The sequence below is a fragment of the Takifugu rubripes genome, chromosome 21, assembly GCF_901000725.2.
Source record: "Takifugu rubripes chromosome 21, fTakRub1.2, whole genome shotgun sequence".
Lineage (NCBI taxonomy): Eukaryota > Metazoa > Chordata > Actinopteri > Tetraodontiformes > Tetraodontidae > Takifugu > Takifugu rubripes.
In genome coordinates, this window is record NC_042305.1 from 15,184,493 (window position 1) to 15,201,874 (window position 17,382).

General features: G+C 40.5%; 3 protein-coding genes across 5 annotated transcripts; 2 read left to right on the top strand and 1 right to left on the bottom strand.

The window, feature by feature from the left end:
- The first annotated feature begins 3,125 nt into the window (after positions 1-3,125).
- Positions 3,126-7,196, top strand: pmpca (peptidase, mitochondrial processing subunit alpha). The gene is made up of 13 exons (XM_003975110.3): positions 3,126-3,227; positions 3,694-3,899; positions 3,978-4,057; positions 4,140-4,222; positions 4,314-4,408; positions 4,498-4,598; positions 4,920-5,183; positions 5,262-5,354; positions 5,441-5,559; positions 5,649-5,739; positions 5,842-5,904; positions 6,005-6,149; positions 6,265-7,196. The coding sequence occupies exons 1-13, from the start codon at positions 3,181-3,183 to the stop codon at positions 6,432-6,434; spliced, it is 1,557 nt and encodes a 518-aa protein (XP_003975159.1). The 5' UTR covers positions 3,126-3,180; the 3' UTR covers positions 6,435-7,196.
- Positions 7,197-7,237: 41 nt separating this feature from the next.
- inpp5e (inositol polyphosphate-5-phosphatase E) lies at positions 7,238-11,808 on the bottom strand. 3 transcript variants are annotated; one of them, XM_011615979.2, is made up of 12 exons: positions 11,514-11,808; positions 10,527-10,918; positions 10,079-10,445; positions 9,549-9,672; positions 9,320-9,417; positions 9,110-9,234; positions 8,910-9,029; positions 8,719-8,826; positions 8,422-8,583; positions 8,216-8,331; positions 7,972-8,108; positions 7,238-7,883 (listed from the first exon to the last, which is right to left on the bottom strand). In XM_011615979.2, the coding sequence occupies exons 2-12, from the start codon at positions 10,861-10,863 to the stop codon at positions 7,751-7,753; spliced, it is 1,827 nt and encodes a 608-aa protein (XP_011614281.2). In that variant the 5' UTR covers positions 10,864-10,918; positions 11,514-11,808; the 3' UTR covers positions 7,238-7,750. The 3 variants fall into 3 exon arrangements, with proteins under 3 accessions (XP_011614281.2, XP_011614280.2, XP_003975255.2); XM_011615978.2 differs by having other exon boundaries at positions 10,079-10,918; positions 11,623-11,808; XM_003975206.3 differs by having other exon boundaries at positions 10,079-10,918.
- A 575-nt stretch (positions 11,809-12,383) lies between these two features.
- Positions 12,384-13,452, top strand: LOC101070320 (gamma-crystallin M3-like). The gene is made up of 3 exons (XM_011615977.2): positions 12,384-12,531; positions 12,813-13,055; positions 13,133-13,452. The coding sequence occupies exons 1-3, from the start codon at positions 12,499-12,501 to the stop codon at positions 13,409-13,411; spliced, it is 555 nt and encodes a 184-aa protein (XP_011614279.1). The 5' UTR covers positions 12,384-12,498; the 3' UTR covers positions 13,412-13,452.
- Positions 13,453-17,382: the final 3,930 nt, after the last annotated feature.

Genomic DNA, 17,382 nt, shown 5'->3' on the forward strand with positions numbered 1-17,382 from the left:
ATAGGTGTGAGGACCAGACAAAATGTCCTCAGCTAAATATAAGTTCTGGTCCTCTCTTTGTAGAATGTACAACACAATGCATAGACACATGCACACAAAAGTACATGTCATGCACGTTATTACTGTAAATAATTTATTGCATCAACAAAATTGTCATAAAAAGGTCAAAGAAAAAGTGAAGATTTCTAGCCTAATTTTCAATTGAATAAGTTCAACTATTGCCGGTGTATTTTACATTTTATTGTGTATTAACTTGGCAGACACATGCATTTGTAAAATAAAAAAAGAAATAAACAATGCTATTGCTTTGCATTTGCTTTTGCTGCTTGGCTTGATCGATTAACTTGTCACATAAGATCCTTCAAAGAGAACTGTTAACTGTCATTGTGTTATTACCTGCCTCTATTATGCAACAGGTATTTAGTAATAAATATAACATTTAATAATTTCAATGTTGAGTAGTGTTGCAGTATGCTGTTCAAACCCTTTCTGTGTGTGACATCACAACCACCTTCAGAAAATAATAGATAATGGGCATTCAATTCATTATTCCATTCCATTTAACTATGTTAATGGAATGGAATAATGAATTCAGTCAGTATTTAATGCAGTCGTGTTTGAGTGCTTAGGAAGGTGGTTTCCAAAACACCATGTCCTTCAACTAGGATGGTATTGAATTGTTTCTTAAAGTAGGCCAAGGAAAAAAAAATCTTGCTTTTAACATCAAGGCCAGGGGACTGCAGATGAAAACTAGCCTTTTTGCTAATTCTGCCTTTTTTTGCATGTGAAATCATGTGTGTTATGAAATTGTATTGTCCCTTTTCAAATAAACAAAGACAAAGATTAAGAATTTCCCAACTTCATTAGAAATTACACTATGGTTCATATTTATGATTGTGGTGGATTTCTATAAATCAGTGACCTTCAACAAAGAAACTTACTTGTATAATCACATACCAACAGGTAAAATTTTTAATGCACGACACTGCTCTGTTTGCATGCTTGTGTGCTAATTATGAGAGAATATAGTAGAATGTTGCTTAAGCTCTGGTAACATTCTCACTGTGAGATTTGAACATTTCCATTAGCTAGTAGACGTGCAACCTCAAAGACCATCAAGTGACTTTTTGTGTTTAAATTTAAAACCATAGTCTTAAAAATGCAGCCATGATGATGATGATGATGTGATAACATAGGGTTACTGTAGTCTCGCTGGGGCCAGATGAAGCGCTTGCAAATGTAAATTGGCCCACCCATTCAGCATAATCAAATGGAAATTGAAGTACAAATGCACCATTTTATAATCTATGCAAGAAGGGTCATTTTAATTAAACAAAGGCTGATGTAGCAGAATAAATGTAAAAATTGTTGGATTTACAACAGCATCAGACATACACATTTATCAAATCAACATTTATCTATCTGCAAGATGCAGTTATAGACAAAAATTGATTTTCAAATTTAAATGTCAAAAAACATAATCGGAACATATGTTATCAGGTAAAATAGTGGAATTAAAACTAGCACTAACAGTTTCAATTTTTTCATTTTACCAACTCGGCAACCATCAGAATTTAGTATCACAAAGATGAATTTGGCCTTTCAGGAGTTTCCAGAGTCAGGTCATCAACAGAATCACGGAGAAGAAAACTGAGAGGAAGAGGAAGCAGGGAGTGAAGGCAATCATTTTGGCAGCTCCGTGAAGTTCAGGTAAACAGAGGGCCTGCTTCAACATTTGGTGAGTCTCGGGATTGAGGCCTGGAAATCATAACACATGGACTCACAGTGGAAAGAAATATCTTCTATTACATCCAGAGTCAGGAGATCTTACCATGTTGGGTCCATTCCTTCCATGCATGCAGAAATGCTGTGTCATGTTCGCCACCAGAAACTGCTTAATGTGAAATATGTTGATAAATTATAATGTCACCTGCAGTCAACTACAAAAAGGTATCTGCACTCACCCTTGGAATGTTCTGTCAGCAGATGTTTCAAATCCTTGAGGGCATGGGTGAGGTTCTCCAGCTGATGCTGCAGGTGGATGTTTTCTTCCTCCAGATTGTGGATGGTGTCTTGAAGCTCATAACCTGAGCTGTGATGTGAAACCAAAACTAATACCCAAAAAATGGTGGTGAATTGCCAGCAAGAAAACATTTTGGTTAAGCTAAGGGGTCCCGCTAAATGTTTTTGTTGCAGCAAAATGTTGATGGAAGTGGCAAAGTGTTTCAAAGCATGAGGTATTTCTGAGTTAGAATAGATTAATTGGAAGCTAAAAGCTCTTTGCCTAGAGACCACTCTAAAGGATCAATTGTTCTATTTTGCATCCCAAAGCCAAATTGCATCAAAAACCTGTGCCTGTGCTGCTGTGACCTATCAATGGGAAAAGCTAAACATTGGCAATATTTGTTCATGTAAATTACTGTATAATAACATCTTTATCTGTCATTTGCACTGCCAATCCAGCTGTACAATGCCCCATCAAAATCAGCCATTTATTCTCTTTGTTCCAGTAGATGCAGTCAATTTTACTTGTCTCTTCCACCATAACAACATATAAGGCCCAATGGCAAAACCTTCAGCTCTTGCTGCAAGATCACGAGTCCATTGATGATGCTGTATTCATGCCATGGCATCTGTAGACCTGCTCCAGGAGACAAGGCTTGCATGTTCACTGTCAATTTTTAGGAGTCGTCTATTCTAGGCAAAAGCATTACATGACACAATAATGATTTTAAAAAATAAATAACTAAATAAAATTCAACCAGGCCCTTAAATAAATATTTTTCTTGTGGTCCATTTTTTGCTTTTTAAAAATAGTTTGGAGAGAGATTGCTGTGCGGATAAAATAGCTGAATATAAAAACATAAACAAGGAAAATATTTAATTTAATGCATGTATTACATGGTGATTTTAAAACGATTGAAACATTGATACATTTATTATTATTATTATTAATATTATTATTATTATTATTAGTAGTAGTAGTAGTAGTAATAGTATTATTATTATTATTATTTTTATTAGTAGTAGTAGTAGTAGTAGTAGTAGTAGTAGTAGTAGTAGTAGTAATAGTAGTGTCTGCGGTTCTTCTTCTACGTCAAGAAGTCTTGTTTGCGCCGGAAGTTCTTCTCTGTCCTTTTATCATCATCCGGGTAGACTTCCGGTCTCCAAGCGGGTAACATGGCGACTCACATGTCGAGGTGTAGACCCTGGAGTCGTGTACACAGGTAGGATATAATTTCAACAACATTAGTTTTGTGGTTCATGCTTATCTCTATTATTATGTATTCTATGACAATCCTCGCACGGACAGCAGCGTTGTTCCTCATGTTTAGGTCCTTGTCGCTAGGTTAGCGTTATGCAACATGTATCTGTCAAACACACTATTATTGTTTTATTCTGTGTTGCTTGTGTCTAGTTAAAACGTTGTGTTTCAGAGGTTTGTTATTCATAACCAGTTTATGGTTGTTGCAATATTTTTACGATAGAAAATCTATGTTATTCCTATGTTTAATTGTTAGTGGATCTATTTTAATAGCGTGCCCTATTGTTAGCTTGAAAATGATTGTCTAACTTGTCTAACGGTTATGGGATGTAAATGTTTGTGGGGTATACTTCCTTTAGGCTAAGCTTTAAGACAATAACACTTCGTCACGGTGCCCATATAAACTTTTTTTTTTGTTTTTTGCAAAGCTTCGGCGTAACAGCTTACAGAAAATATAGCAGCAGTGGTGGTGGCTACCCAAATATCTCCCTCTCAACACCACTGCAAGGGCTGCCCAGACCTGTGTTTGCCTCTGTGGATGGTCAGGAGAAATATGAGACCAAGATCACAACACTAGAAAATGGCCTCAAAGTCGCCTCCCAAAACAAATTTGGTCAATTCTGCACAGTTGGAAGTAAGTTGTAATAGTACTGTTCTACTAGTGCGATTGTTTCTGGCTTTAGTAAAATATGTGTTCTTGCATTTCCTTTAGTTTTAGTAAATTCTGGATCTAGACATGAAGCAAAATACCCCAGTGGAATAGCACACTTCCTAGAGAAACTTGCCTTTTCTGTAAGTATTTGGATTTAAAGAACATCCAATACAGTAATTTATTCATTTTTAATATTGAAAAAACAAATCCTGCTTTTATCAGTCCACTGCTCAGTATGGAAGTAAAGATGAAATCCTTCTCACTCTGGAAAAACATGGAGGAATCTGTGACTGCCAAGCATCCAGGTGTGTAACCTAGAATTTTCCTGTTAAAGAATATGCCAAAAAAATCCAGTTGTTGCATCTCTGGTACATCTCCCTCCCCATATTCTTGCAGAGATACAACCATGTATGCAGTGTCTGCTGAAGTGAAAGGTCTGGACACGGTAGTCAGCCTTCTGTCTGATGCTGTTTTACAGCCACGCCTTCTTGGTAGATCAACGTCTTTATTGTTATTGAATGAAAATTCCTGTAAATAGGATTGTCTTGTTTTACACAATGTGTTTTGTGTTTATATGCAGATGAAGAAATTGAGATGACCCGAATGGCTGTGCGCTTTGAGCTAGAAGATTTAAACATGAGACCAGACCCCGAACCCTTACTCACGGAGATGATCCATGCAGTAAGTCAGATACAAGAAACAATTGAATTCCCTTTTTACCAGTAACACAAACGAGTTATAACAGTCAAGATAAGAAAATAATGATAAGATCATATCAGACTATTACTACATTCATAACAGCACAATGCAGAAAAAAATGGTCAGAGTAAAGGACAGGACAACAATCATATCTGCGTTAAAATAAATTTGGATTTTTCTTTTTATTTAATTCTGTTTTGCTGTTTTCTGACCTCAATCCCCATCCTAACTCTTCTACTGTAATCTCCCTTTGTTGTCTGATTAGAAATTCTATTATAACTTTAATATCCCGGTTGCTTCCAGGCTGCATACCGAGGCAACACTGTTGGCCTGCCACGCTTTTGTCCTGTAAACAACATCGACAAGATTGACAAGGGAGTTCTTCACAGCTACCTGCAGAACTATTACTCTCCCGAGAGGATGGTGCTGGCTGGAGTGGGGATTGAGCATGAGCAGCTCGTTGACTGTGCCAGGAAGTACCTGCTGAATGTAAAGCCTGTTTGGGGAACGAGTTCAGGAGCCAACGTAGACTGTTCTGTCGCACAGTACACCGGAGGCATTGTAAAGGTGAGTTTATGGTATTTTTTGCTCTTGCTATTTGAGACCTTTCCTGGAAATAAAACTGATGATATCATGATTTATTAGATAGAGAAGGACATGTCAGATGTCAGCCTTGGCCCCACCCCAATCCCAGAGCTCACCCACATCATGATTGGCTTGGAGAGCTGCTCCTTCCTGGTGAGTGCTTGTAATATTTGTCTGCTGTTAGCCTCTAAACAGCACCCTGATGTAAGTGTGTGCTTATATGTATTTTGTCTTGAAAGGAGGAGGATTTCATCCCCTTTGCAGTGCTGAACATGATGATGGGTGGAGGTGGATCCTTTTCCGCTGGTGGACCAGGGAAAGGCATGTTCACCCGCCTGTATCTAAATGTGCTCAACAGGTACCAGGCTCTGCATAACATCAGTTGAATATCAGTCATTTTTAAAACGAAACACATTTATTTTTTTGTGTTTTGCTGGTATTCTTTAGGCATCATTGGATGTACAATGCCACCTCTTATCATCACAGCTATGAGGACAGTGGTCTGCTGTGTATCCATGCCAGTGCAGACCCCAGACAGGTGGTTACAGGCTCTTGATAACAGGGTTGACATTTCTTGTTTATGTGTCTGATGAGCTGCATGATTGCCTGGTGCCACAGTTATTTTGCCAATCATCAACAGGTGCGGGAGATGGTGGAGATAATAACCAGAGAGTTCATTCAGATGGCTGGCAACGCGGGAGAGGTAGTGGCATTGTTTCAGTGTGACAGCAACTCGGCTGAACTCTAGCCAATAATATGTACATGGATGTTCACGATTCTCTTTTTATTGATGAACTCGCCAGATGGAGCTGGAGCGGGCCAAAACTCAGCTCAAGTCCATGTTGATGATGAACCTTGAGTCGCGGCCTGTGATCTTTGAAGATGTCGGCCGTCAGGTTCTCTCCACTGGACGGAGGAAGCTGCCCCACGAACTGTGTGATTTAATAAGTGAGTCCTCAATTTACCAAAGACTACAAAAAATACCCTTGTAAATGTCAAAATGACACGAGGCATACTGTATATTTTTTGTTTCACACATCTTTTCTGTGTTTTCGCCCTCAAGGTAACGTGACGGCCAGTGATATCAGGAGAGTCGCCACCAAGATGCTGCGCAGTAAACCCGCAGTGGCAGCGTTGGGAGATCTGACAGAGCTGCCCTCCTACGAACACATCCAGTCTGCTCTGTCCAGCAAGGACGGACGTCTACCCCGCATGTATCGCCTCTTTCGATAGACCACCTCCACCACAGTTGAGTCTGTCATAACTGTAAATGCAAAGGACTTGAAATATCATCTAGTGTTCCTTCCCACCATGGAACGGACAGTTCACTGTGGGAGGGGACTAATACCCTGGCTCTTGACTGAAGGAGAGTTTTAAAGGAGTTACATTTTAGTACAATAACCTTCACTTACGTACATTTGGGGGGGGTCTGTATTTATTTTGCGTGGAGGGACAGCCATATTTCAATATTTGAAAAGAGTTTTACCTTTAAGGGAAGATTAACCCCAGACCCAACTTTGTTATTGTGTATGAACATAAAGTTAAGTTCATTCAGTATAAAAGAAGGGGGCAAATATATGTGGCAGTTTTGTACTAACATATTTCTTTAAATCTTTTCAGCCCTTCACTTTATGGACAGGCACAATAAAGAATATTCATGTCTTCTCATGTGACAAACCCCTGAACTGTTGTTTCCCAAAATCATGGTTCATACTAGACTGATTTGTTTTAACATGAGTCCTTGAAGCAATTATCAAAAAGGGACAAGTTTCAGGAATAGTTTAGATTTGTAGGAATAAATAGGATTGAAGCTGTTTTTTCAAATTTGGCCAGGAATATCAGGGGGTTGACCTATTCCTTATAAAAAATGTTTCCTTTATTGATGTGAATTTTAAAGCCAAACATATTTCCACAACTACTGATAACCCACATGCATATGTATTGTACAACGATCTCAGTGGCATCTGTATCCACCAATAAAACTGTGTTAATCAAAGTTGCACTGAAGTATCTTTGGACAAAAACAGCCATTATCGTCTTTAAAACTTTTTATTACACAATGTTTGAGGTGGTAATGAAAGAAGGCCTTGAAAATCTAAATGGCCCCACAGGCACTTTGTTAGACAGTACAATGCTTTTTTACAGCTCATTATTTTAAATATAATAATGAAATGTCACACAGTAGTGATCTCATTGGTAAGGCATTAGGATATTTCGGTTGAGAAAAAGCAAATCAAAAAAACATGTTGGTAACAAACTTGAGAGGTTTTCAAGGCATTTAGACAGTAAAATATTAGACACGAGACAGCGCCCTCTCGCTTCTGGGTTGTATTTAAATAAGGAGGGTTAATAAATAAAATGCCAGACTTCTGCTGTCATTACCTCTGATTCCATGACTAACTCGCACACATTTTATGAAAATGGGGTGTAAATACTGACACTGGAGCAGCTAAGACAACTCTGGATTCCCTTTAGTCCCTTTCAAACTGCCATGTTTCATCTTCAGGTTTCTGGCACAGTTCTTTTTTGGAGAGCACACGTTTCAGCGTTTAGGAGACGGTACAGATGGTGCTGCTACTTTGGTTCTTCATGGCCTCCCTCATTTTTAGCTCTCTGGTGATCCTCCTCCGGATGCCCTCCAGATACAAGCCTCGGTCAAACTTTCCAGCACACAAGGGAATGCTACAAGACCACACAAGTTAGGATTTAAATTAAATAACGAGACATTAACTGAATGCAAAAGAAAAAAGAAATCAAATGTGGAACTGACTCATCTCTGCCAGGCTTGATTTTGACCTGAAAGACTCCGATGACGGGCCGGTGGTCCGACGTCTTAATGTTAGAGCAGCTTGTGTACTTGATCACTTTTATGTCCTCGACGTATCTGCTCTTGAACAATATTCTGTCCTGTGAAAGGAAATATGACATTGCTGGCATTCGAAGGGTGCACAGGTCAAAATAAACATTCGCAGCCACATGTATGAAACAGATCTGGCCGAATTGTTTTGACGTACTGTGTATGAAGGAGTTCTTTGTTTCGAGGTGCTGTCATAGATATCGCAGCCAATGTCGAATTTATAGGTGGGCAGGAAGTGTATCGGTGCCTCCTGGAAGCCCTCAAAAATTGAACCTTGACAGAAAAGAGCCAAGATGGCAATCACAACAAACTGAATGTATTCAAATTTTCCTCTTGATTGTAGCTCAAAGCTTGTCAGCATACCATCCTTCATAACATTTGACAGTTGATCGTGCTCAAACAGGGGGCCCATATCTTCCCCCATTATCCCACTTATGATGGCATCCACATCGACTCGGGCCTTACTCAGCCGAAAGTTGAAATCTCCAAACCAGAAAATTTGGTCGAATCTGGTGGTGACGTCAGCTGAAATTGAAAATTGAAAGAACGTTTTTCCATAGACTCACGCTAATTTAAATATAACCAGTGCTACTTAACAGTTGAACAAATAAAAAGACTTGATGTGCTTGTAGTGCTTTTCTGATGTTTTAAAATTCTTACAAGGTCTCGAGTGGAAAGGATTAGCATCAGGAAGCCCCTTTGGAAGATTTAGTGCCTCGACAATCTTGTTGTAATCCAGTATTCTCTCGTAGACTTTTGCATCTCCAGCTGCAGAGAGAACAAAGTAACATTTAGAAAAAGGTGTAAAACAGCATGTTGAGAACATAAGTCACTGCATGCCTTTTACTTACAGGTAAAATGGGATGTGATAAACAGGAAGGATGTGCCGAAAAAGGTAAAGGCGATTCCCAGAGCGCCTTTAGTCTTGATCTGAGAGATGATCCTAGTTGTGACCGTGGCATGCTCTGCTTCTGGGAGGGACCACAGGATAAAATGTCAAAACAGTTTAACGATAATGACAACGCAACCGCGACTCAGAACAGGAACTCACCTGAGCAGAACCATATGAAATCCCTTCTCACGAACACAGTCAGATACAGAACGCCATGCGATGCCCCATACAGGAGGATGTAGTGAGGTCCCAGAGTCTCCTGAAGACGGATCTCCCACTCTCTCCTAAGTGCAAATTTACAGTACATCTAAACACCCCCAAGCAGTTGTAATAAGGACTGTTGTTAACATAGAACAAAACGAAACGGACCTGTCAGGACACCCCTCCTGGACGCCAATAATGTAAAAATCTTGTGCAACTTCACAATCTGCTGGCAAGAGGAGATCATCCAAATTGGTTGGAAGTGCCTATAAATTAAAAGAGATCGATTACATTCCAGTTGTTGGAAGGATTTGAGCAAGAAATTCCTTTTTTTTAAAAAATTTAATTATTAAATCTTTGCTTAGCGAGATGCTAAACAGTCTTGTTTTTCTCCTACCTTTTCTCCCTGCATGTTCCATGTGGCTACGTAGACGCCAACGCTCCTGTCTGGGAAATAGCGGTCCAGTTCCTCAGCTCCAAGCAGGGCACCAGTTCCCAGCAAACTGCCCTCCAGGAAACTCCTAAGAGATTCACAACAAAAAGGGACATTTTCACGCCTGTTGGGGGTCATTTTACTTTATGATGCAGTCAAACACATTATGATTCAGTCAGTTTTAAAAATATACCCTGCTGACATGCTAATGTATAATTCTGTTGTGGTGTTGCTTGTGACTGGGTATTAAAGAGACAGCTTTTTTTTTTTAAAACTCTCTCTTTAATTTTTCTGCATTTGCATGTAAAAGGTCTTCTGAGGACAATTATCCAGTTGTGCACTGGTTTATTTTTCTCTTATAGTTGCAGAGGGTAAAAAATATCCAGTTCTAACAATCTTGTACTTTAGGAGACTGAAAATGCTGGTAGTGTTCAAACATGGACCACAATACAGGAGCCTGTCCAGTAATCTACACTGTAATCGGACAACTGTACCTGTTCCTCACATCCTTGGGTTTGATGGGGCTGAGCACACTGTAGGTAGACTTCATAGAGCTGACAGAGGCACTGTCCGATCCCATGTTCCCCAGAAGCCGGCTGTCACTGAGGTTCCTGTGAAGTTTTCCCTTCTTATTGGCTAGCAGAGCATAATCTAAACAATCCCTGTCAATCCTATTAGCTGCCCTTAAATTGGCTGACTCAAAGCTCATCTCCAGAGCAGGCAGTGGCCCTGTAGGCTGCAATGGAGAGAGACGCAGCTTGCTGGACTTCACACGGTGATCTTTGGGACTGCTCTGCTGGCTGTGTCGCCCCCTTTCATAATCAGACAGGCTATTATCTCGGGTCCTGAAGACTTGGCTCCCTGTCATAAAAGCAGAGAGGGATCTCTCATGAGTTTCCAGCTCATTCTTAATGGGGCCAGCACCAATGAGAAACTGTTCACCTGGAGTTGGAACAGTTAAGTCCTCTTTGAGTGAATCTGTAGAAGAGCCAGTTGGGTCACTTAGACTCTCCTGACTGTTTCTCAGCCTCCGGGTTCTCACAGTCCTTTCCACTGAGCCTTTTTTGCTGGTTTTTGGCCACCTGGGCTGTGTGGGTGGTCGAGGCTGGTATAGGCTGAGGTCTCCCTCTGGATCCCTAGCAGCAATTTTCAAGGCAACATTTGTGTTCTTGCAAGATGTGGTAGCATCCTCTGAGGTCTTGATTTGCCTGTTGGTATTAAGGATTGACTCCCCTTTGCAGGCTTGATGGAGAGGAATGTCCTCCCCATTGTCAGCCATCCTCTCGTCATGTCTGAGACCAAGTTTGGTCTGTAGATAGGAGTCTCATCGCTCACTTTTTTGACCATATAACAAAAAGAGGGGAAAAAACAGTACCATATTCAGTATTAGTATCATAAACAGTATCACATAACAGTATTGGTATCATATTAAGATGCATTACGATGAGTAAATCTGTGCTAAGTACCTTAGGAAAATATGAACTTTTCTTAAATTGGGAAATACATTATTAGATAAATAAAGAGTTTTATTTCGATATGCTCCGTAACTGATTATTTTTGTCCCTGTTGGTAGAATTTGCTCGGCGGCTTATGCTACAATATTCATTAGGTGGATTATGGGGTTAGGATTATTGGACATTTATGATTCGAATCTTTACAACTACATATTGTGCTTAATCTGCGCCACCGTATAACATTGGCTTTTCACCTTTAACATATTTCCTCCAGTGAAACATCTTTTGACGCATAAAGACAACGACATTACAGAACCATCTAGCCCGAGATTAGTAGCTCATTCGATGCTAATGCTATCATTTACCAGCTGATGTTTCGCTGGATTCACAACTCGAGTTTTAACATACGTTTAACCACATAGTGCCTATATCAGCGACAGTGAACCCAATGTGTTAAATTACAACGGCAGCTTACCCTTATTGTTGTTATCCACGGATACGGGTAAAAATGATCATGTGTAGCAACTCAGATGCTAACTAGCTAGTTGACATTTGTAGTTATAACCAAATAAATTCGTGCATACGTGTTTGAGCTGTCGCGTAAATGGCTTCGTGTTTATCGTTTGGGAGCAGAGTCACTCATGTCGTGCTGTTGTTACGATTCGGATTGACGAAAATTAAAGTAGCGCCATTACTTCCTTAGCAACGTTTGACAACATATTTGTTACTAAGACAAGAGAGCCGCTAAAGAGGTAGATTATGTCCCACCGCGCCTCTTGTGGTGAGATGTGGAAATACATGTTATTAATGCATCAAGCATTGGTTAAAGTAAATAAATCTTTGCATAAATGTAAATATTACAAAAATTGCAACAGTTGTAGATGGGCATTTATTTCATGTTCATTTACATATTGTCTGATAATCTCTTTTACATATAGTTTGATGAAATTCACTTATATATATTTGTGATTTTAAGAATATCACTTTTAAAGCATGCAATCAATTTTTACTATTGTTTGTTGTAAAGTATAAAATCAGTAATAACAATTGTTCTGAAAATAATCTGCATAATATATCTCAGGCCCATTACCTATTCAGGCCCATTACCTATTGTGTGTTAGTGAAAACCCGCCACTGAATAGATGATATTGCTGACCAACCAGGGTAGCGCATAATGAATTGTACGCCAAAATCTGACCTTCAATCATTAACCTTTCATCCTTTCTGACCTACTGTGTTGTACGAGAAACAACTTGAATGGATTTCTGCTCCATGCACCCCCTCTAAATGTGGACAATCCCTCCACATTCACTGCATTTCTATGGCTCTGCTGCTGTCTCAGGGCTTTCAAACAAAGCCCTGTGTGCGTGTTAGGTATAAAAGGAAAGGGTTAAACCAGGTAGGACACAGTTTGGTCCAGGATCAGCAGCAACAACAGCAGCAGAACACCCAGCAGCAACATGACCTCCACTGGAATGAGCAACATGAGCAAAGTAAGCTATCAGTTTTCATGTTTATCTCTGCTGCTAATAAGGATGACTAAATGTTTTCACGAACCTATGCCAGTAAATAAATCAGTGTTGTTTGGTTCCAACCAATAGCTGATCCTTAATCCTAAGAAACTTTAGCAATTTTGTTGTAACCCTTGAATAATGTTTTGACAGTTTTTTGAGAGTGTGCTACCCTCAAGTGGCTTAGTTGGGTAGTACAAACAGCCTGCTGTCAATAATGACAGTGCTGCATCCTTTTACTGACATCTGCCTTAAACTCCTAGATCATCTTCTACGAGGAAAGGAACTTCCAGGGACGTTCCTATGAGTGCAAGAGCGACTGCCCTGACATGTCCTCCTACCTGAGCAGGTGTCACTCCTGCAGGGTGGAGAGAGGCTGCTTTGTGGTCTATGACCGTACCAACTACATGGGAAACCAGTACTTCCTGAGGAGGGGCGATTACTCTGACTACATGAGCATGATGGGAATGAGTGACTGTATCAGGTCCTGCCGTATGATCCCCATGGTGAGATAAAATGAGTTCTGCCAGTACTGCTTACCCTGGACAAGCCAAATAACCCTGCTCCTCCTTCTGCTCTGCAGCACAGGGGATCCTACAGGATGAAGGTCTACGAGAGGGAGAACTTTGGAGGTCAGATGAATGAGCTGATGGAGGACTGTGACAACATCATGGAACGTTACCGCATGTCCAACTGCATGTCCTGCAACGTGATGGAGGGCCACTGGCTCATGTACGAGCAGCCCCACTACAGAGGCAGGATGATGTACGTGAGGCCCGGCGAGTACCGCAACTTCATCAGCACCATCGGAAGCAACATGAGGGTGACCAGCATGAGGCGTATCACCGACTCCTGCCAGTAGACTGACAATGTGCTCAATAAAGCTGTTGTAAAATTTTAAAACCTGAATTGTGTGTCCTCATTCATCACCAAAAACCACAACTCTTTTTCAACATTATCAAAAACATCTATATTTTCAGCACCTTTTTCACTCATAAATGGGATTTTAGACTAAACCGATTTTCGTACAATTGATTTCCATACAAAACTGGCAGGTTCATGGAGGGGGTGGGGGGGTGTGGTGCCAATGGGAGGAAACACAATAGCTAAATAATTTATCTTTCTCTACTCTTGGGTCAAAACATTTGCCATGATATGGTTTAAACATGCTTAACAATGAAACAATGAGATTACATTTTTCTAAAAATCTACATATAATTAATCCAAAAATTAACGCATTAACGCAGTGGAGTAAAACTAAAAGTTGTCCTCACAATGTAATGTATTGCATTATTATAAATAAAAACTTAAGTACTTTAAAAGAATACTTAATACAAGTCTAACTACATAAAAATGATTCAGATACAATAGCAATGGCAGCTGCCAGCATTACAGTAATAGAATAATGTCTAATTATAAATTTAGCCAGCAGTATGAGTTGTGTCCCAAAGACCAGATATCAGAAAATAAATTTCTTCCCAAAAGTATAACACTTGTAGAAACTATAAGGATTCCGCATGTTGTATAAGGAAACATTTGTCTATAGATAGTGAGCATCAAAGAAGTGTACATTTAGAAGGATTCTTAGTAAAGTGGTGTAGATTTCCACTTGTGGTGCATGTTTTGTCGTGTGTGATGACTTCTCATGCACCACTGAATGGGGGTTGATTTAAAGCCGCTGACAGAGCTGCTATCGGGGTGGAGGACGTTTAGTCTGAGCGGATATCAAGCTGTTATGTCTGCGGCGCAACAGTAAACTTGGAGCCAGTTGCATCAACAACGGTGGAGTTCTGATTGCCTGATTATATTAGCGCTGCTTTCCTCTGGCCTCGCTCTTCTTCACTGTTGTCTCAGAGCATAAATAATATTTCTGGAGCATCTGGGTTGGATTTGGCTTGTGTGCCTGTGTTTTCTCCAGTGCTGTTTTTAAGATGTCACACAGATTAAGCAGAGTCGGGGGTTGATTTTCACCAAAATCATCTTGTTATGACAAAAGATTGATGTTTATTGCCATGTAACTTATACAGACAATGTGGAGGGTTTTTTTTTGTTTTTTTAAAAAACATTTAATTTAATTTTATGGAGCAAATTTAAAAAAAATCCTTGACACTTTTTTCAAAGTGGGCCATTGGATTTAAATTCAGCAAGTGACTTCTTTGGGCATAAATATGCAACCAAATCCTTATTAACTTATTATTTACAGGATTAAAGTATAGATGGGCATATTTGCAGGCCTAATTACTGTACATCTACATCTATACAGGATGTATATCATGCTGCCTTTTCCTAGCGAGGTAATTTAATGAGAATAGGATCTAAAAGGCACATCTCTCCCCTTCTCTCTTTTTGCCATCTTCTTCATTTTTTCCTGTCTTCCTCCAGAGAGCACCCAATGCAGCAAGTGAGTGTGGAATCAATGCCCTGATACGAGGTTCAGCCTAATGAGGATCAGAAACATCTTAATAAAGACCCATAATCCACCACTTAATCCCTCATTACAGAATCATCTGCATTCAGTGGTCCTGCTCCACGCCGCAACAGCGACGGCACATTCGGGCCCATTATTCTACTTCTCCTCATCTCTCACCCAGGGCAATGTCTCCCTTTGTCTCCCCTTGGTGTCAGTTATATTTGATCCGCTCTCATTAGACTTTCAGAAGAGATGCGGTTGAAAAATGCTTTTGTGCGCACTTCTGTATCTCCTGTCTGAAATGGAAAATGAGACATATGCCTAATGAGGAGGAGATGGACTGGGAGTTGCCATCACAGATAGTGTATTATGAGCTGAAAGTGCTGTGACCGATGCCATTAAAGGACATATTTTCCAGGCATTGTTGGGGATTACGATTGTCTGATGGGGAACAGAAGAATTACTCTGAAGTGGGACAGATGGATTAAAGTTCGAAGCCGATCCCAGGAGAGGGTCTGCGTTTTGTAGTTTAGTGCAGCATTAACACAAAAGTTAAGGGAAGTTTCAGATGAAGTTCAGCTGAAGGGACTTATCGCCAAGATGTATGTTAAAGAAACATCTGAAATTAGCCCCAATGGCAGACTCCACTCTGGTCTATTTCATTTGTGGAAAAAAAGGATATTTTCTGCAAGCCGTGATCCTTATGAGGGTTAGATAATTAGCCCCATGTAGGTGCAGATAAGGGAGATTCCATAAATCCCCTCGTTTGTAGTATTCATTATTAACTCATATTGAGGTGAGTAGGAGGTGGATAAAACAAAACAAATACAACTCATTAAAGGCACCCATGTGGGTACAGATCTCTAGTATGCCAATGCAGAACCATCGTTAGTCAAAAAAAGGCTTGGGCCTGGATATGAACACAGATCAAAGCCTGCTGGAGTTCAGCGTCTTTTATCCCGAGGTGGGATTCTCCAAATCCGAGCCTCTTTTTTTGGCCCATTTCTGACATGGCGAGACGCAGGAAAATGACTATGCTGGGCAACCGCAAATCCAGAGATGAAAAACGATTAAAGATTTCAATATTGATACACCTGCAGCTTGTTGTTGATTTGTTCTGCAAAATACATCAGAGTCCTTGTGTAGCTCTATAACACCATTGACCTGATTTTTCCCATGATTTTCTTTTCTTTTCTATCATATTGAGAGTTGGATCTCCTCGTTGAGTAGCACAGAGTGTCTCTGTGTATTGTGGGCTGTATGTTCAATGTATCTTTTCTCACTGGTACAGATTATAGGTAGGAATGAGCCCCTGCTTTGCCTGACCAGTGCAAGCGTCACTTGAGTCTATTTTAAATCAGCTCTTTTAATTATCACAATTGTTTCATTGATGCATCCTTTAGTCCCATTCATTCTGAAAGACATGGTTGAATCTGTTTTTACTTTCTCTTTATCGGTACTCTGTTGTTATTATGTATTGGTTTCACTATAAAATATGCTCTTTTTCGAAGTGAAAGTTTTTATTGGGATTCTTTTATCCGTGACCTTCACTGACCTCCCCACAGAAAGCGGCCCTCAGAAAGCCACCCCCCCCCCCCCCCCCCCCCCCCCAGGCCTAAGACAGGGGCAGTAGAAGCCTCCAGATGATGTTTTGCTGGAACAAGATGGGTGTAATCCACACCAGTCTCCTGCCTCGTTTTCACTCTCATTTGCAGGTCTCACCTCTGCGACCCACTGATCCCACGTGTGCAATAAAGGCAGGATAATCTGTCTCCACAGGTACGACGGCTTCAGCATGCCCTGACGACTTGATCTCATCTTGGCAAATGACTCCACATATGCCTCCTGATGAGTTTTTTTCTTCTTCTTTTTTTTCTCTGGAAAGCCTGCACAAACAGAGGCAGGTGCAAAGGTTTTTCTCCTCGGGGCAGCTCACACATGTGGCCAAGTCCAACCGCCTTCAAACGGAGAGGGACACGGTGCCAACAAAAACACTGTACTTATCACGAACGATAACATCTGCAGCCAACAGACAGCAGGCGCATGTTAGGGCCTAAGGCGCTGGAGCAGCATGCTGCAGGAGCGGCTGCAATCACATCAGAAACACACAAAAACACAGAGACACAACGATAACATCCTGTCCTGTTAATAATTCACATATTGGTTGATATTGTTTTCTTAGCGGCGTAGACACAAACCACAAATGTGCATGATTTTATATCTGTCACATCCTGGATTTCACTTGTCATGACTCATCCAAGGAAGTGATGAATTCAGGCTGGATTTGGCCTGGATTCGACAGAGCGGCACTACTGGGGACAATGGTTACACTCCCCCAACATGCACTAGTGCACTCACCCTGCATTGGTCGGGAGGAATGGGGACAAATTCACCTGACCTCTGCTCTGACTTGCTCATTAGTT